Genomic DNA, 20456 nt, shown 5'->3' with positions numbered 1-20456 from the left:
CGTATAGCTGACTCATAAAACATTCCTTTATTGTCAAACGCAGCAAAGGAAACAATCGAGTGAAGAGAAACACGAAAAGTGTTCAACATGACTAATCATCAGGAAAATGCAAATCAAAAAACCACAGTGAATTATCACCTCACATCTGTTAGAATAGCCATCGTCAAAAAGACAAGCAGTAAGTGCTGGAGAGGATGAGGGGAAAAGGAGACACTTGTACTCTGTTGAGGGGAATGTAAGTTGGTGCAGCTACCATGGAAAACAGTACAGTTTCCTCAAAAAATTAGAAATAAAACTGCTGTGTGCTTAGTTGCTCAGTTGTGTCTGACTCTCTACAATCCTATGGACTGTAACCCACCAGGCTCCTCTGTCCATGGGGACTCTCCAGGCAAGAATACTGGAGTGGGTAGCCATGCCCTCCTCCATGGGATCTTCCCGATCCAGGAATCGAATCCAGGTCTCCTGCATTGTGAGCAGATACTTTACTGTCTGAGCCCACCAGAACTGCCATCAGTTCAGTTCAATCGCTCAGTCGTGTCTGACTCTTTGCAACCCCATGAATCGCAGCACTCCAGGCCTCCCTGTCCATCACCAACTCCCAGAGTTCACTCAGACTCACGTCCATCGAGTCAGCGATGCCATCCAACCATCTCATCCTCTGTCATCCCCTTCTCCTCCTGCCCCCAATCCCGCCCAGCATCAGAGTCTTTTCCAATGAGTCAACTCTTCGCATGAGGTGGCCAAAGTACTGGAGTTTCAGCTTTAGCATCATTCCTTCCAAAGAAATCCCAGGGCTGATCTCCTTCAGAATGGACTGGTTGGATCTCCTGGCAGTCCAAGGGACTCTCAAGAATCTTCTCCAACACCACAGTTCAAAAGCATCAATTCTTCGGTGCTCAGCTTTCTTCACAGTCCAACTCTCGCATCCATACATGACCACAGGAAAAACCATAGCCTTGACTAGACGGACCTTTGTTGGCAAAGTAATGTCTCTGCTTTTGAATATGCTATCTAGGTTGCTCATAACTTTCCTTCTCCTTCTCAGTATGTAGCTGAAGGAAATGAAATCACTGTCTCAAGAGAGATGTGGGGAAAAGGAAACCCTTTTACTCTGTTGGTGGGAATGTGAATTGGTGCAGCTACTGTGGAAAACAGCATGGAAGTTCTGCAAAGAAAAATAGAACTACCACGGGATTCAGCAATCCTCCTTCTGGGTATATGGCTGAAGGAAGTGAAATCACTATCTCAAAAAGATATCTGCCACACATGCCCCAATGTTCCCTGCAGTATTATTGACACTGTCTGTACAAATAGATAAAGAAAATGTGGTATGGAAGATTACAATGGAAGATTCAGATCAGATCAGATCAGATCAGTCGCTCAGTCGTGTCCGACTCTTCGCGACCCCATGAATCACAGCACTCCAGGCCTCCCTGTCCATCACCAACTCCCGGAGTTCACTCAGACTCACGTCCATCGAGTCAGCGATGCCATCCAACCATCTCATCCTCTGTCATCCCCTTCTCCTCCTGCCCCCAATCCTGCCCAGCATCAGAGTCTTTTCCAATGAGTCAACTCTTCACATGAGGTGGCCAAAGTACTGGAGTTTCAGCTTTAGCATCATTCCTTCCAAAGAAATCCCAGGGCTGATCTCCTTCAGAATGGACTGGCTGGATCTCCTTGCAGTCCATGGGACTCTCAAGAATCTTCTCCAACACCACAGTTCAAAAGCATCAATTCTTCGGCGTTCAGCCTTCTTCACAGTCCAACTCTCACATCCATACATGACCACAGGAAAAACCATAGCCTTGACTAGATGAACCTTTGTTGGCAAAGTAATGTCTCTAATTTTGAATATGCTGTCTAGGTTGGTCATAACTTTCCTTCCAAGGAGTAAGCGTCTTTTAATTTCATGGCTGCAGTCACCATCTGTAGTGATTTTGGAGCCCAGAAAAATAAAGTCTGACACTGTTTCCACTGTTTCCGCATCTATTTCCCATGAAGTGGTGGGACCAGATGCCATGATCTTCGTTTTCTGAATGTTGAGCTTTAACCCAACTTTTTCACTCTCCACTTTCACTTTCATCAAGAGGCTTTTGAGTTGCTCTTCACTTTCTGCCATAAGGGTGGTGTCATCTGCATATCTGAGGTGATTGATATTTCTCCTGGCAATCTTGATTCCAGTTTGTGTTTCTTCCAGTCCAGTGTTTCTCATGATGTACTCTGCATATAAGTTAAATAAGCAGGGTGACAATATACAGCCTTGAGGTACTCCTTTTCCTATTTGGAACCAGTCTGTTGTTCCATGTCCAGTTCTAACTGTTGCTTCCTGACCTACATACAAATTACTCAAGAGGCAGATCAGGTGGTCTGGTATTCCCATCTCTTTCAGAATTTTCCACAATTTATTGTGATCCACACAGTCAAAGGCTTTGGCATAGTCAATAAAGCAGAAATAGATGTTTTTCTGGATCAACCATAAAAGAAGAAGGAAATCCTGCCATCTGCAAAATCATGGATGAACCTGGAGGACATTATTCAAAGTAAAATAAGACAGACAAAGAGAAATATTGTCTGATCACACTTGTGAGTAAAAATTTTTATAAAGAAATTAATTCATAGAAACAGAGAGTAGAATAGTGGGTACCAGGGTTTCGGAGAGTGAGAGAAATGGGAAGATGCTAGTCAGAGGGTAAAAAGTTGCAATTATGTGGGATGAACAAGTCTAAAGAGCCAAGGCTCAGCATGATGGCTATAGTTAATAATACTGTGTTGAATAATGGAAATATGCTAAGGAAGTAGATCTCAAGTGAACTCATCACAGACACATATGGGAAATAATGTGTTGGTTTGACTGTAGTAATCATTTCACTATGTATATCAAGTCATGTTGAACACAATAAATATATACAATTTTTATTTTAAAGTACATTTTAAAGAATTAAAAGTCTATAATGGTCCTGGTCTTTCTCCAAAATACCCCACCCCCATGACCCTCTAACCTTTCCAACAACTCTCCCATTTGCCATATCCTTTTTCAACCACACTGAATTCTTCACTCTTCTTTAAATATTCTAGACATATTTTTGCATGAGGTATTTTAGCTTGCCACTTCTTAAAATGTTCTGCTGGAACCCACATGGGTAGCTACTTCTCCTTCAGTTCTTTGCCTTCAAATGTCTTTTTAGTGAGTAATTCCCTGATCTTCCTATTCAAGATTAAAATTGCAAACCCACCTGCCCAACTAGCTCTCTATTCCCTTTTCTGGCTTAGTTTTCCCCCATAGAACTTATTACTGTAACACATATATAATATTTATTCACTTAGTGCATCTCCTCATGTAAAACATAAACCTGATATCAAGGACTTTTGTCTGATTGGCTCACTGTTGCATCTCCAATGCCTAAAATAATGCCAGGTCTCCAGCTAGTGATTGTTCCTAGCAAAAGGGCAGTGGGACTTCCCTGGTGGTACAGTGGTTAAGAATCTACCTTCCAATGCAGGGGTTTGATCCCCTGGTCAGGAAACTAAAATCCCACATGCTGTGGGGCAACTAAGCCCAAGCTCCACAACTAGAGAAAGCGCACACAGTCTACAAAGAAGTCCCAGCATGGCCAGAAAAAAATTAATAAAAATTAAAGAAATAAAAAAAAATAAAAACTTCCTAATGAATTAGATGAGATAGAGGTATTCTGATAGGTAGTTCAGATGGTAAAGAGTCTGCCTGCAAATGTGGAAGACACAGGTTCTATCTCTGGGTGGGGAAAATCCCCTGGAGAAGGAAATGGCAACCCGCTCCAGTGTTCTTGCCTGGAAAATCCCATGGGATGGAGGAGCCTGGCAGGCTTCAGTCTGTGGGGTCACAAAGAGTCAGACATGACTGAATGGCTAACACTTTCACACTTTGAGTAGGGACTTCCCTGGCAGTCCAGTGGTTATGAATACATCTTCCAATTCAGGGGACACAGGTTCAATCCCTGGATGAGGAACTAAGATCCCACATGCCTTGGAGCAACTTAACCTGCTTGCCGCAACTACAGAGTCCACGTGCTGTAACAAAAGATCCTGCTGGTCACAGTGATCCCCAGTGCCACAACTAAGACCCGACACAGCCAAATACATTAATTTTAAAAAATACACATCCACAGGACGAGTAAAAAGATAAAATTTGTTACATTTTTTAAAAAATAAATGCCAGACCTAGACTCTCAGAAAATAATTGTTGGATGAATGAATCAGTGAATTAATGAATCCTTCTAATAACAATCTTAGAAGAAAACTAGAATAGATTTTGTCCTATTTACTGAAATTTTTCAAGGCACAGAAACAGCCAGATGATTTACCAAAGGCCTTAAATCTGTCCCAAAGATACTACTGCTCTAGAGAAAACACACCCTGTCTGAGAGTCACAAATTCTCTTGCTTTCATATCAATACAAAGTCATTTTTTCATAGTAGATCCCTTAGACTCAATTCTAAGAAGAATAGAAAAGAATATACAAGATGCCTGCCTCCTAGGGAGTCTGCAGCACTTTAACATTAAATATTTATGGAATAAGCAAAATAGATAAAAGAAGTGCTAAATTATCATGTAACATGTAGTTACAGACTCTGTTGTTGTTGTTCAGTTGGTAAGTTGTGTCTGACACTTTGCGACCCCATAGACTGCAGCATGCCAGGTTCCCTTATCCTTCACTATCTCCCAGAGTTTGCTCAAACTCATGTCCATTGAGTCAGTGATGCTATCTAACCATCTCATCCTCTAGTGTTACAGACTCTACTGGTGGCAAGAGAAGTTTGTCTTCATTTAATGAATCGCTTTAGTGGAAAGAGAAGTGGGAGAGGGATGTGAAGTAACAGGATGGCCTCAATTACTAAGCAGCTGGTTATACTTGGTGCTGGGGGAGGTGTGGCCCTGCCCCATGAAATGTTTCTGACCTTCCTAGTAGAATGTCTTGGTTGGAACATACACTTTTGTTTCTTTATTTTCCTTGACTCTCTGTGTCAGTTTTTATGCATTAAACAGCCAACCACCCCTCCTAGTCTTGAAGGAATGTCTTGTGTAGGAGATAGACGTTATTGTTTAACAACGTTTTCCACAAATTGCACTGTCTAAGAACTCCAAGTCTTTTGTATTAGCCATTAAATGGGAAACGCCCATCTTCACAAACTAGAACTGCAAGTATTAGTCATGCCTCTACAGAGAGACTCACAAACCAGGGGTTGGAAGAGAACGAAAGACGAAGCCTTCTGATGGCCCTTAGGTGAGTGACTGGGGGGACCCAGCAGGTAAACCCCACAATTGCTTCCCCCCACAGTGGCTTCCCACAGTCTTCAGATGAAGCTCCACCTCACCCCATGAAGCTCCCACAGTCACCCTGCCCCACCTCTCCCCTGCAATTCCCACCACCCCCACCCAGCCAGGATGAACTCCCAGCAGTTCCCAGGACACACTGAGGGTCTTCAGGGCTCCGGGTTTGCGCTTCTTTACCCTTTCTTAGCTTCTTCTGCCCATATTTGTTTTCCTGGTGCTCCCCCTTATGGCTCAACAGGGAACTGCACTCTGGGAATCTATCCTCAGCCAGAAGTCTGACATGGGTGCCCCTGCACTGTGCTCCCAAAGCCATCAGGCTCCCCTGGGCGTTGCTCTCTGCTTAATACAGGTTACCCAGTGCCCTCTCCCCCACTATTCTAAAGAGCCCCAGATGCAGGGGTTGGGTCTTCCAGCAGTGTCCTCGGTGACTAGTATCCATATGGGGCACAGCAAGAACTCAATTGGTGATGATCAATAAACAACTAAGAATCGGAATGGGGTATCAGAAACCAATCTATGGGAAAGCACATCATTTTGTTCTGCTTGGATTTATCATGTTCATTAAGTAAAAGTAAGCTAAGAAAATGTAAACTATCTTCCTGGGAATGAGTTCCTTACATAACTCTTCACTCCTGAAATTCTTCACAACTTTCAGCACAGATGTAAGACTACATAAAGCTCCCATTTGCAAAACAGAACCTTCTCCTCTTCCTCTTCAAGCCCTTCCCAACTGGAAAGCCCAGTGAGATAACCTCCCAGTTGTACTAACTTGTGCTAGTGCTAAGTCGCATCAGTCATGTCCGACTCTTTGTGACCCTATGGACTGGAGCCTGCCAGGCTCCTCTGTTCATGGGGATTCTCCAGGCAAGTACTAACTTAGCCTCTTCTATCATTCTGTTCCTCTCCCTAGAGCCTCCTCCAGATCACTTCTGAGAATTCAGTTCATTGAGGAAGCCACTCTTCCATAAAACCCCAGAAGTAAGTTGTACTTGCCAAAACCAGACATCTACATTCCAGAGATTGAAACAGTTTTTCCAAAACTAAATTCAAGCAGTCTCCTAAAACCAAGTCTAGAAATAAATGCTCCTAGCATAGACAGTTTCTTAAGAAATCTTTTCCAATCAAAATAATTTTATTAGTCAGAAATTCTCTGAAACTCATCTCTCCAGTATACATTACATTTCAGTAACAGTCTTACAAAGAACCAGAATACATTGTTTGAAGAGTTTTTAACTCTCAAATTTTGGGCACACTCCTGAATATTCATTGGAAGGACTGATGCTGAAGCTGAAACTCCAATACTTTGGCCACCTGACACGAAAAACTGACTCATTTGAAAAGACCCTGATGCTGGGAAAGATTGAAGGCAGGAGGAGAAGGGGAGGACAGAGGATGAGATGGTTGGAAGGCATCATCGACTCAATGGACATGAGTTTGAGTAGGCTCCGGGAGTTGGTGATGGACAGGGAGGCCTGGCATACTGCAGTCCATGGGGTTGCAAAGAGTCAGACACAACTGGGCAACTGAACTGAACTGAAAGGTTTCTCCAATATCTTGCTTTAGAAAGCTCTTAACATTAGTAATTACTCTTGTCTAAGACTTTCACTCAAGATTCTTGCAATACTTAATAAAAATGGTAATCAGACATAAGACATAGGTAAGTGGGTGGTGTTATTAACTTGTAAGAATCACAAGGTTCTAAATTTAAATAATGTCTAGTTGAAGGAAAATGATAAGACTTGTCATAATATGAAAAATACTGTTCATTTATAATAAAATTGATGGGAGTTTTAGGAATGTGTTTAAACTAACTTTTGAATTGGATTTTTGTTCTTGCTTGCTAATAAAAGTCAACCTAAGAAGAACAAAGGATGGGGTTTTTCAAGAACTAACATGAAAAACAACCAATGAGCAAAACTTGAACAATGTGAGCAATAAAATAGGTATCATTATAGTGCTAGACTATAACCTAAAGAAGAACGTAGTATCCATGAGTCCTATGGATATAAATAAATAATTGAATAAAAAGTAAATGGGGGGTGCTCAGCCGCTCAGTCATGTCCAACTCTTTGTGACCCCATGGACTGTAGCCTGCCAGGCTCTTCTGTCCATGGGATTTCCCAGCAAGAACGCTGGAGTGGATTGCCATTTCCTCCTCAGGCGGATCTTCCTGACCCAGGGATCAAACCCAAGTCTCCTGCCTCTCCTGCATTGTAGATGGATTCTTTACCACTGAGTCACCTGGGAAGGCAGATGTGGGAGAAGAGACAAGTATTCTTCAGAGAAGGATTCCAAGTAACACAGGTGCAGGAACAAGGGAAGTAGAACATAAGCACTGGAAGCCACAGTATATGCTGCCAGCAGGGTCCAAGGATGAATGCTAAAATTGGTGGGCAAGTCTTTAAAAACAGGACATGTTCAGAGTCTCAAAGTGTCTCCCCCCAAATACTTAATAATTACCGTGGGTTTTTCCTTTTCTTTCCCTTTTGCTTTACTTTTTAATTGAGGTATATTTGACCTCTTTTGTAAACTCTGGTGCACAACATAATGACTTGATATGTCTATACATTTCAAAATGATCACCACGGAAGTCTAGTTACCATCTATCACCAAAGATACTACGTTATTATGGACTGTATTCCCCACACTGTACATTTTATCCCCATGACTCATTTATTTTGTAACTGGAAGTTTATATATCTTAATCTCCTTCACCTATTCATTCCTTCCCCCATCCTCCCCTCTGGCAAACAGCTGTTTGCATGACTGTTTCTGTTAGTCATTCGTTTTGTTTTTTAAATTCCACGTATAAGTGAAATCATATAGTATTTGTCTTTCTCTGTCTGACTTATTTCACTTAACATAAATAAGTTCATTCATGTTGTCACAAATGGCAAGATTTCATTTTTTTATGGCAAGTAATACATAATGCTTCTCAAAAATTCCTTGACACTCTTTTCTCCAGGATGTTGAGCTTAATTCCCCTCTCCTTTGAATGTGGTCAAACTTCCCTGGTGGCTCAGATGGTATATGCCTACAATGTGGGAGACCCGGGTTCGATCCCTGGGTCGGGAAGATCCTCTGGAGAAGGCAAGGGCAAGAGTACTCCAGTACTCTTGCCTGGAAAATCCCATGGATGGAGGAGCCTGTAGTCTACAGTCCATGAGGTCACAGAGTTGGACACAACTGAGCAACTAAACTTTCACTTTCTTTTATTGAGTGTGGTCTAAACGTCTGACTCACTTATAAGGAACAGAGAATGGAAACAGAACACAAGACACCTTACGGTGGAGAAACCTGACAGATGCTCCTATCCAAATGATCATAGTTAATATCACCAATAACAAATTATGTTGAAGTCATAAGATATTATGATGTGCTGAAGGGGGCTCTTCATCTCTGTGGAATTCCCCTCAAATTTATAACCCCCATCCATAAGAAAACATCAGAGAAATCCAGACTGAGGAAAATACTTAAAATATGTAGGCTTCAAAAGTCTCAAGTCATGAAAAATAAGGAAATTCTGAGAAAACACCAGGAAGAGGAGAGTCAGGATGACAAATGCAACAGAATGCAGTGGAATTTGGGGCTTCCCTGGTGGTGTGGTGGCTAAGACTCCATGCTTCCAATGCAGGCGGCCTGGGTCCCACTCCTGGTCAGGGAACTAGATCCCACAGGCCACAACCTAGACCTGGTGTGACCAAACAAATAATTTAAAAAAAAAAAGAATGCAGTGGAATTTCAAGTTGGACCCTGAACAGAAAAAGGATGCTAACAGAACAGCTAATGGAATCCAATGAGAGCCTGTAGTTTAGTCTGTAGCATTATACCAATGTTTAATTTCTCAGTTTTGACAAATATAGTATGTTTATGTAAGATGTTAACATTAAGGAAAGCTAGAGAATGGCATTTAAGAACTCTCTGTACCATCCTTACACTCCTCTTTAAATCTAAATTTATTTCAAAATTAAAAGTTTTCAAAAGTTAATCTATCTGTTATCTCTATGGGATAAACATGATATTTCACCCAAATGCCATTATGGATGTGTGGATATGGGACAGGAGTACACGTACCATAATCATTTCTCAGTGATTCTAATCTTCAGTTTGTTTGTTTTTCAAATCCATTTGAAGTGCCTATGATAGTTGTATGGATAGTTGTATGGATAGTTGTATAAGGTAATGATTTTCTTGTGAAAGATTTTGTTCTTTTCATAGCAATCCATTTATACATTATTATTTTTATACTGATATATTGTATCTACATATCACAACATGTGACTTATTTGAAAGTGTTCTTCTAGAAAATAATGAAGAAATCCAGGTAAAGAGGGATAAAAATGTTTTAATTGTTGAAATGCAATTGAGTGATTTACATTGCAGTATTAAGTGGATACACAAGGTCGTTATCAAATTAAGAACTTTCCAAATATCCCACTAACCATCAGTGACAAGTCCTTGAAAACAGTACAGAATTAACATGATAAGATGCTTTGATCACACACAAGTAGAATGGGAGACTTGATGGCTATGAAGTACTTGTAGTTACATAAGCCTTTAACTAAAGAAAAGAAGAAGTTAATTGAAATGTACGTACGGCATGCAAACCTCAGCAGTTGAAGTATTGCCATGTAATGTGTTGTTCCCAATAAAGAAACTCCTTTGACATTTAAATAAAGCTGAAAACCAATAGTAAAAAAGGGAGATAGCAGGAAGTTATCAATTTAATCAATTTTACAGCTAAAAATCAACATGAAGTAGAAATAGTGAAAAATAACAGACAAATATATTACTTTGGGTAACTCGTTGATAGTGCCTTATTATTTTAAGTTATAAATAGATGAAGGATTTTAATTTATAAAAACTATCAAAAAAGCATCAGTGAAAAGACATGATCTTCATGAGCTGTGGGGATGTTCAGGTGAGAACACAGCAGGGACACAGCGACCGGCTGGGCAAGAACCCTTCATAAGTTTGTCTTCTGCAGGTGGATCACAGAAAGTTCCATATCCAAGCATGTTGTTTAACCAATTCCCTTCTAGTACCACAACATTCAGTATGTACCCGTGGTTTCAACTACCAACTAAGAATTTGGGGGGAGGGGTGGCGACTGTTTAGAATTTCCTTGGAAATGTCTGTGCACATTACAAAATCCCATGAAGGAAAAATTTCATCCAGATCTTGATGAACAGGCTATGAGGGTAACAAACAAAAAAAAGGGGAAAGAGTTATTAGGAAGCATGAAAGGCAACACTTAGATAAAAATACATCAGCATTAAGCCTGCAAATTATTCAGATTTTCTCTTCAGTAAAACACACATTCAACATCCGTTTAACATCGATCTGAGAATGAAAATGTGGCCAGCATAGGGGGAAGCACTGATGACACTTATATAGAGACAAAGGTGGATGGACAAAGAGACTTTTCAACTTATAACTAAACAATTGGTTGGTCAAAAAGTTCCTCTGAGTTTCTTCACAACATCTTATGAATTGAACTCTTTGGCCAGCCCAATACACCAATGGGATGATGCCCAAACCTAGTTACCCATCAACAGCACAAAGATACAGATTGTTCAGCCACAACCCCACTCCTTTCCTGCTCAGTCAGACCCTCCTGGAAGGGGGCGAGCTATCCACATTATCTCCCTGGGGATCTGATGCAGCAAGCCCATCCACTGGCATTTGAGAAGCATTACTGCACTGGCAGCACTCCATACATCTAAACGGGCAAAACTTCCACCCTTGGGTCATCTGTAGAAGAAACTACACATCTGGAGATACAGCCAATTTTAAGAGATTATGAAAGTGTCCGTCGCTCAGTCATGTCCAAATCTCTTTGCAACCCATGGACTGTAGCCCACCAGGCTCCTCTGCCCTTGAAATTCTCTAGGCAAGAATACTGGAGTGGGTTGCCAGTTCCTTCTTCAGGGGATCTTCCCAACCAAGGGATTGAACCTGGGTCTCCTGCATTGCAGGCAAATTCTTTACGATTTGAGCCACTAGCTTCACAAAGTAACCAATTTGACTGTGAACTTGGGACACTAAGATTTTACACATATGTTGTTTAGTCGCTCAGTCGTGTCTGACTTCAGCAATCCCATGGACTGCAGGACGTCAGGCTTCCCTGTCCTTCACCATCTCCCGGAGCTTGCTCAAACTCATGTACATTGAGTCAGTGATGCCATCCAACCATCTCATTCTCTGTCGTTCCCTTCTCCTCCTGCCTTCAATCTTCCCCAGCATCAGAGTCTTTTCCAATGAGTCAGCTCTTCACGTCAAGTGGCCAAAGTACTGGAGCTTCAGTTTCAACATCAGTCCTTCTAGTGAATATTCAGGACTGATTTCATTTAGGATGGACTGGTATGACTTCCTTGCAGTCCAAAAGACTCTCAAGAGTCTTCTCCAAAATGATAGTTCAAAAGCGCCAATTATTTGGTGCTCAACTTTTTTTATAGTCCAACTCCCACATCCATACATGACCACTGGAAAAACCATAGCTTTTTCTACATGGACCTTTGATGACAAAGTAATGTCTGCTTTTTAATATGCTGTCTAGGTTAGTCATAGCTTTTCTTCCAAGAAGCAAGCACCTTTTAATTTCGTGGCTTCAGTCACCATCTGCAGTGATTTTGGAGCCCCCAAAAATAAAGTCTGTCACTGTTTCCATTGTTTCCCCATCTATTTGCCATGAAGTGATGGGACTGGATGCCATGATCATTGTTTTTTGAACGCTGTTTTAAGCCAGCTTTTTCTCTCTCTTCTTTCACCTTCATCAAGAGGCTCTTTAGTTCCTCTTCGCTTTCTGCCCTAAGGATGGTATCATCTGCATATCTGAGGTTATTGATATTTCTCTCAGCAATCTTGATTCCAGCGTGTGCTTCATCCAGCCCAGCATTTGATATGATGTACTCTGCATAGTAATGCTCAAAGTTCTCCAAGCCAGGCTTCAACAGTATGTGAACCATGAACTTCCAGATGTTCAAGCTGGTTTCAGAAAAGGCAAAGGAACCAGAGATTAAATTGCCAACATCTGCTGGATCATCGAAAAAGCAAGAGAGTTCTAGAAAAACATCTATTTCTGCTTTATTGACTATGCCAAAGCCTTTGACTGTGTGGATCACAACAAACTGTGGAAAATTCTTAAAGAGATGGGAATACCAGACCACCTGACCTGCCTCTTGAGAAATCTGTATGCAGGTCAGGAAGCAACAGTTAGAACTGGACATGGAACAACAGACTGGTTCCAAATAGGAAAAGGAATATGTCAAGGCTGTATATTGTCACCTTGCTTATTTAACTTATATGCAGAGTACATCATGAGAAACGCTGGGCTGGATGAAGCACAGGCTAGAATCAAGATTACCAGGAGAAATATCAATAACTTCAGATATGCAGATGACACCACCCTTATGGCAGAAAGCAAAGAAGAACTAAAGAGCTCCTTGATGACAGTGAAAGAAGAGAGTGAAAAAGTTGGCTTAAAGCTCAACATTCAGAAAACTAAGATCATGGCATCCGGGCCCATCACTCATGGCAAATAGATGGGGAAACAGTGGAAACAGTGGCAGACTTTATTTTTTGGGGCTCCAAAATCACTGCAGATGCTGACTGCTGAAATTAAAAGACGTTTACTCCTTGGAAGAAAAGTTTTGACCAACCTAGACAGCATATTAAAAAGCAGAGACATTTCTTTGCCAACAAAGGTCCATCTAGTCAAGGCTATGGCTTTTCCAGTAGTCATGTATGGATGTGAGAGCTGGACTATAAAGAAAGCTGAGTGCCAAAGAATTGATGCTTTTGAACTGTGGTGTTGGAGAAGACTCTTGAGAGCCCTTTGGACTGCAAGGAGACCCAACCAGTCCATCCTAAAGGAAATTAGTCCTGAATATTCATTGGAAGGACTGATACTGAAGCTGAAACTCCAATACTTTGGCCACCTGATGCAAAGAACTGACTCATTTGAAAAGACCCTGATGCTGGGAAAGACTGAAGGCAGGAGGAGAAGGGGACGACAGAGGATGAGATGGTTGGATGGCATCACCGACTCGATGGACATGAGTTTGAGTAGGCTCTGGGAGTTGGTGATGGACAGGGAGGCCTGGTGTGCTGCAGTCCATGGAGTCGCAAAGAGTCAGACATGACTGAGCAACTGAACTTAACTCTGCATAGACGTTAAATAAGCACAGTGATAGTGTACAGCCTGATGTACTCCTTTCCCAATTTGGAACCAGTTCTTTGTTCCATGTCCGGTTCTAACTGTTGCTTCTTGACCTGCATACAGGTTTCTCAGGAGGGAGGTAAGGTGGTCTGTTGACCACCTTTAAGAATTTTCCACAGTTTGTTGTGATCCACACAGTCAAAGGCTAAAGTATAGTCAAGGAAGCAGAAATAGATGTTTTTCTGGAAATCTCTTACTTTTTCTGTGATCCAATGGATGTTGGCAATTTGATCTTCTGGTTTAGGTCAAAAAACAAAAGCATCTCCAATCTCTTCCATAAAACGTCTCTTCTTATCAGCATTTCTGCCCGATAATTTAAGCTCCAACACCTCATGATAAGTACTACTGAGGATGCTTAATGATTGAGTAAACGGACAGCCTTTCAATGTAGACATTTTCTCAAATTCAAAAGAGGCAAATTGATTGGTAACCAGTAGAGTTAAAGAATGGGAAAAGTTGAAAGGAGAGAGGGATGGCAATAAAATAGTGTCTGTTTTCATACCGATAGCCATGGGCAGTAGGGAAATATTCAAGCTCACCGTCTAACATTGGCTGATGTTGGCTGATTCACCAGCAGTGTGGCTCCACTGTTATCAGGAAATTTCAGATCCACATACAAAGCTTCCACAATCATCTTGTCTAACTCTCACATGTGAAAATTGAAACTGGGTGAAGCTGGGAGAAAGTGAGGGATTCATCTAAGATCCTGTGTTAATACAGACCTGCCAAGTCTCCTGATCTCTGTCTACACAGCACTGCTTCCCACTCTATTCAGATGCTTTCTGAAATATATCCTGTTTTCAGGAGGGTAAACACTAATGTATGCTTATTTTCAACTAGATTATCTTTTCTATTTGATGCAGATAATAAAAAAAAAATACAGTCACATCAGAAAAAAGCAGCAGGGAACTTAGAAATCTACATGAGATTTAGAACTCTTAAAAATACTAGAAATAGAAAATCTCCAGCAAGTTCTCAACACCCTAATATGGATATGAGCACTATGGAATAATGCTCCATAATGTTGTAGCCTTGACGAGAAAGTCTTTGAAGAAGCTGCCTAATATTGTTGTATTTCTTATCCCAAAGAAACCAGTTAAAGCTTCCATGTCCCTTTCCTCCAATAGGAAAGCTTATTTGTCTCCATTTTTGAGCTTATTCTGCACCCCATATCGTCCCAGACACCAGTACCCATACTGGCTCTGAGCAAGAAGTTGGTTCAACATCAAATCAGTCTTGCTTCTGGTCTACCAAGGGCTGGATCCTAGTTACACAAAAGGATGACGGTACAATGACGATGATGATGGTGATGAAGACAGTGACAATTACAGCAGAAGGTACCATTGACTTTATATTTAATCCTAACAAGACCCCTTCAAGATAAATATCAGGGGAAGTAACTTGCCAGGCTAGTAACGGAAAGAGCCTGAATTCAAATCCAAGGTTGTCTGACTCCCAAAAGAGAACGGGCTATCTCAGGAGACAGAGCATTCCTGATCATTGGATGTTCAGCAAGACTGAAAGGCAAGATCTAAGCACTGCATGCATTGTGGACCAGGTGAACTGAAACTCTTTGGCTCTATGGTTGCTCAGTATCTTTTAGAGTATCTGGTACCCAGAGGGTTGTTAATGAAAGCTATTTTTCTTGTATCCTTGTTCTTGTTCATCATATCAATATAATTCTAACTCCACACTCTTCACCAGGTCAACAGTGCATCACCTTTTAAATTTGGTCTATAATTTTACTATTCCTTCCTGCAAAACTGCATCTTTGCAAACTGATGACTACCTATCTCTATTGGAGTTTTGGTACTGATAAATCTTCTCTCTGTATATCAAGTACTCCTGGCTATTGCCAAACATTTAATATTGATCCGAATCTAATTCCCAGCCTCTCTAGTCTTTCCTTGTCTATCATTTTCAAGGTCATAGCCCCTCAAAGATTTTGGCAATGAAGAGAGAAACCTCGGGAAGTCTAGGCAAACATGTAGCTTGTTCTTATTTGATGAATTAAGTTGCAGTTGAAAAAAATTAAGTGAAAAAAGGTAACTGCAGAGAAAATCAATCTAATCATTAAAGACTTCTTTACAATAAAACATATTTGATTCCATAGATTTAACTGAAAGATGAGATCCCTCCTAATCTTATACAGAGCATTATTAATATCTACAGTTCATTCATCAAGGGTAAATATACAGAATTATTTAGAAAAATATACAGTACCTCTTGATCATTGAGTCATGATATTTTTTCTTCTAATCTTAAAAAAGAAAATTAAGAAAAGTTAAATATTCAGTTATAAAGAACTTATTGCAGTTACCCATAGAACTACAAATAGCTGGGATATATACATATTTGCTAGTCTAAATCATCAAGTAGAGAAAAAGCAATGAGGAACAAATAACCAGGGTATGTTAAAATAATATAATATTTTTATTATATTTGTGTACAAATTAAATTACATGTTACATCTATATATGTGTACATATCAATAGTTCTTTAAGAAACCATATATTAGACAACTGTATAGTGATTAGTAAATCAGCATTCTTTACAAGCCACATTAAAACTTAACTTTAGCAAGAAGCTATCTACAAAGTTGCAATCATACCTATTATCAAAAGGACTTCATTAGCCCCATAATTACTAACTACTAAAACTCAGAAAAAGGAGCCTCCACTTCATTTCGTTACACAAAAGGCAGTTAATTTTCTTCTAATCACCAGGCTACTTACCAGTTACATTTATAAGGTATTATAAGAATTCACCTTTATGTTCTACAAAAATTCCATAAATTTACTGAAACATTTGCTTTCACACTGATCATCACTGAAATTAAGATGAAATTTAAAATATCCATGTATCAACCACAAACAGAAGCTAACTGTTGCTCTGGAATTATTCTCATCATGTGGGTGGCAGTTTCAACAAATGATTACAATGAGCATGTATGGGTTTTTGTTGTTACTATTGTTGCTTGTTTTTTTTAGGCCATGCCTGGTGGCATGTAGGATCTTAGTTCCATAACTAGGGACTGAACCTATGCCCTCTGCAGTGGAAGGTTGAAGTCTCAACCCTGAACTGCCAAGGAAGTCCCAGATATGGTTCTTATACATGGTTCACTGAAACTCAGTAATATTTAGGGTGAGCCAGGCAAGTGGAAATATCAATTTCACATTTTTTTTTTCACAAAACAAAAAATTAGACATGTAGAAACAGTAAATATCACAGAGTTTTACTTACTTTTCTGCACAGTCTTTGTCTGATTGGACACCATATTGACAGCTTCAGATGGTAGACCAACATACACTCCTCCATAGTTTCTTGATGAGAAAGAAGCAGAGATAGAAAAATCAGACCAAACTACATGGTTACATTTGCAGAAAGTGGTGATATCATGGGAACTTTCAAACAATTATAGAATTATTAAACTAATTTATGACTTTTCAAAAGTAGAATTCAGAATACTATTGTCCTTGGAAGATCATTGTTTTTCTATGTTTAAATAAAAGCTACATATAAAAATAGAAAGCTGTAGTTTTTAGATATTTTACTTGCAATGAGGAAGAAGGAGTTGGGCTTGTTTTTAGAATTCAGTGGAGTAATAACAGTGGCATGACAGGTTACAGTTAATCAGTCAACATTTATCAAGAATTCACCTAATGTGGTAGTAGGTGCTATGAACACACAAAAACACTTTATGTGTAGGTAGATATAAAGTGTTGGAGGAGGAAATGGCAACCCACTCCAGTGTTCTTGCCTGGAGAATCCCAGGGACGGCGGGACCTGGTGGGCTGCCGTCTATGGGGTTGCACAGAGTCGAACATGACTGAAGCAACTTAGCAGCAGCAGCAGATATAAAGTGAGGAGAAAGAGAGAGGTAAGGAGTAATGAGAGTGAAGTGCAGTTAATCAGAGGATGGAAGGATGGAGAAGGCAGGGGAAGTGAAGAGATGTCATCCAATTTGAGAGAACAGCTCATCCAAAGTCCACGAGTGGAAGCTAGCACAGGCTGTGTGCACAGAACAAACCACGCTTGTTTGGAAGAAGCAAAGATAATGAAGAACTCGGGGCAAGATCTTTATCACACTACCTGCTCCCACCTGTATTGTCTGTGCCACAAGTTTCCCTGGAGGAATCGGTATTATTGGCAATGTGCTACCCAGGCGTCAATTAAATTTGTGAGTTAAATTAATTTGTGTTAAATTAAATCCATGAGGTGTGCCCAAATTACTCAAATTAAAGGCAGCTTCAACACTAAACATACCTCCTCTTATCATCTTCTGTTATCGATTCTTCTGTTCTAAAAGATCAAAAACATTTGATATGAGCCATTTGGTTACACAGAGACTTCATTTTTGGTTCTGAGCAAAAGGGGACTGACAAGTTAAAGACCAGTTTTGTTTCTTTCAAGTTCTTCCATGGAGTATTTCAGTAACACAGTATGCTCTCTCTGCCTCTACAAAGAAAGGAAGTGGAGATTTGGAATTTATCTGCTGAACACTGGCCATACACACAGAAAATACACCCATAGAGGGCAAAAACCACCCTGTGATCTAATTTGTCCAAATTGAGCCCATAATCTAAATTCACCAGCTAATGATCAACCTCATTTACCTCTTGATAAAGTTGGATCATTTTTTAATTCAAAGGTGTCAAAGTCATACTGTAGTAGACCCAGTGCTATGCTTACTGAAGTGGTATAACACTTTTAGGTGCTATTTACAACTTTTAATTAAAATGGATTTATAACCCATCAGTACAGATAATAGGAAAATGATGGTGACAAACTTGTTCAAGATTATCAGAACCGTTTACTCCGGTTCTGAATGGCCAGCGTTATCGTGAAATTGTTTTTGAAGCTGTAACTGGCAGTTATGGACATACAGAATGCCTAATTTTTTGCTGCAGATATTCTTTTCCTATCCAGTGACATATGTGTGTATTTTAAGTCTTTCCCCTTTTATGTGATTCAGCTCAAGGATATATTCAATGTTTTAAAATATATTTAACTTCCCCAAATGTAAGAAAATAGTGAATTATTTTTAATCTATTACCTCATAAATTATTCAATGCCCTAAAACCCAACTTGCATTCTCTGTATAAAATTAATCAATATCTTATGCAACTAATTTGCATGAAATGATAATGTAGCTGCCATATTTTTGGGTAATAAATTAAGCTTCAGATATATTATTAAATCTTTAAAAATATCATTTATAAAGACTTACCAGATAGCCATTTTTTAAACCTTCAAGTAAGTTATAGTGCCTGCCTTTATCTACATGCTCCCTTCATTCCACAAATGATTATTCTATGATACAAAGACTGGAGACTAAAGACCACATGGGTAAAAACAGCATCATCAACGAACGAGTCCTTCCCATGTGTCAGATTCCACATGCCAGACGTTGCACATGCAGCAGTGTGATTTCTCCCAACAGTTCTGAGGAAATAGCTTCAGAGAGCCAGGTAATGAACAAATACGCAAGTCCAACAAGTAAGACCAAAATTGAAACCCCACCCAGATATCTGACACCAAAACCACATTCCACATTCCAGTTTACCACTCTGCCTCTCAAACAGGAAGATGTTAAAGTGAAAAACACTTCCTGCGACAAACCAACATGGTGGCTTCCCCTAGAGTGGGCGCTGCCTCCACACCACTCTTTGCAAAAGCTGTGAGCCTCATCCCTGTCTCACAACCTGCTTGTGTAACTGCACCAGGTACTTTGCTCCTGCGATTCTACTATTTCCTTCAATCCTCATCACAATCCTGAAAAATGGGGATTTGTTGTTGTTGCTGTTGTTGTTTAGTCGATCAGTCGTTTTCAACTCTTTGAGACCCCATGGACAGTAGCCCACCAGGCTCCTCTGTCCATCAGATCTCCCAGGCAAGGACCCTAGAGTGGATTGCCATTTCCTTCTCCAAGGAATCTTCCCAACCCTAGGATCGAACCCGCCTCTCCTGCATTAGCAGGCAGATTCTTTACTACTGAGCCACCCAGGAAGCCCAAAATGAGGATTAGTCACATTTAAAAATGAAAAACTGAGACTCTGAAAGGTGGTGTACTATATCCAAGGTTACATGGCCAAGTAATAGAGCCAGAATTCAAAACAAAGGTTGCTGTACAATAGAAATTAATACAACATGGTAAAGCAACTATGTTGTTTTATTGTTGTTGTTGTTGTTCAGTCACCCAGTCGTGTCTGACTCTTTGCAACCCCATGGACTGCAGCACGCCAGGCCTCCCTGTCCCTCACCATCTCCCAGAGTTTGCCCAAGTTCATGTCCATTGCTTCAGTGATGACATCTAGTCATCTCATCCTCTGACACCCTCTTCTCCCTCTGTCCTCAATTTTTCCCAGCATCAGAGACTTTTCCAAAGAGTCAGCTGTCTGCATCAGATGACCAAAATACTGGAATTTCAGCTTCAGCATCAATCCTTCCAACAAGTATTCAGGGTTGATTTCCCTTAAGATTAACTAGGTTGATGCTCCAATAAAAATCTGTATGTGTGTGTGTGATTTGTGTGTGTGTGTGATTTCAGTTCCTGCTTCATAAACTGTGGGCCCATGCTAATTTGTATCAGAGAAACACCTCTATCTCCCAAGCCGGATCTCTCTGATTTTATCATCCCATTTATAAGAGGGAACCAAGGTGGCAGAAGGGTCTTAGTCAATGTTTCATTAGCATTAGACCTACGCCTCTATGCTGTCAGGGGCAAGCAATCTTTTACAACTTGTTAAATGGCTACATAACTCATTTTATGAGTCATGTATTGAAGTTTTCTTGGTAGAAAACCTCTCCAGATCAGCAGTTACATTAGACTGTATTCATCTGAACAACCAGGTCCAAATCAAAGTTAAATCAAAAAATAGTGGCTGGTCTAAACCAAATCTCCTTGTGGACAGAGAGGGCC

At 40.3% G+C, this 20456-nt stretch overlaps 1 protein-coding gene across 3 annotated transcripts in view; it reads right to left on the bottom strand.

The window, feature by feature from the left end:
* Nucleotides 1–9638: 9638 nt before the first annotated feature.
* C5H12orf75 (chromosome 5 C12orf75 homolog) overlaps nt 9639–20456 on the bottom strand; it is a 44945-nt gene continuing 34127 nt past the window's right edge. Inside the window, exons 3-6 of one of the 3 annotated variants that reach the window (XM_086401134.1) lie at nt 17801–17836; nt 16778–16857; nt 15758–15794; nt 10442–10506 (exon numbers count right to left, since the gene is read on the bottom strand). In XM_086401134.1, the coding sequence (XP_086257260.1) occupies nt 15790–15794; nt 16778–16857; nt 17801–17836 (121 nt within the window). In that variant the 3' untranslated portion in view covers nt 10442–10506; nt 15758–15789. Of the gene's footprint in view, nt 10507–14072; nt 14210–15757; nt 15795–16777; nt 16858–17800; nt 17837–20456 lie in introns of those variants that run through there. The other 2 variants (XM_086401135.1, XM_086401133.1) reach the window with 2 other exon arrangements.

The sequence above is a fragment of the Bos grunniens genome, chromosome 5, assembly GCF_055505025.1.
Source record: "Bos grunniens cultivar Pamir isolate PY7600 chromosome 5, Bosgru_T2T1.0, whole genome shotgun sequence".
NCBI classification, from domain to species: Eukaryota; Metazoa; Chordata; class Mammalia; order Artiodactyla; family Bovidae; genus Bos; species Bos grunniens.
The sequence above is the reverse complement of the archived record's forward strand: the minus strand, read 5'-3'. Positions and strand labels throughout refer to the sequence as shown.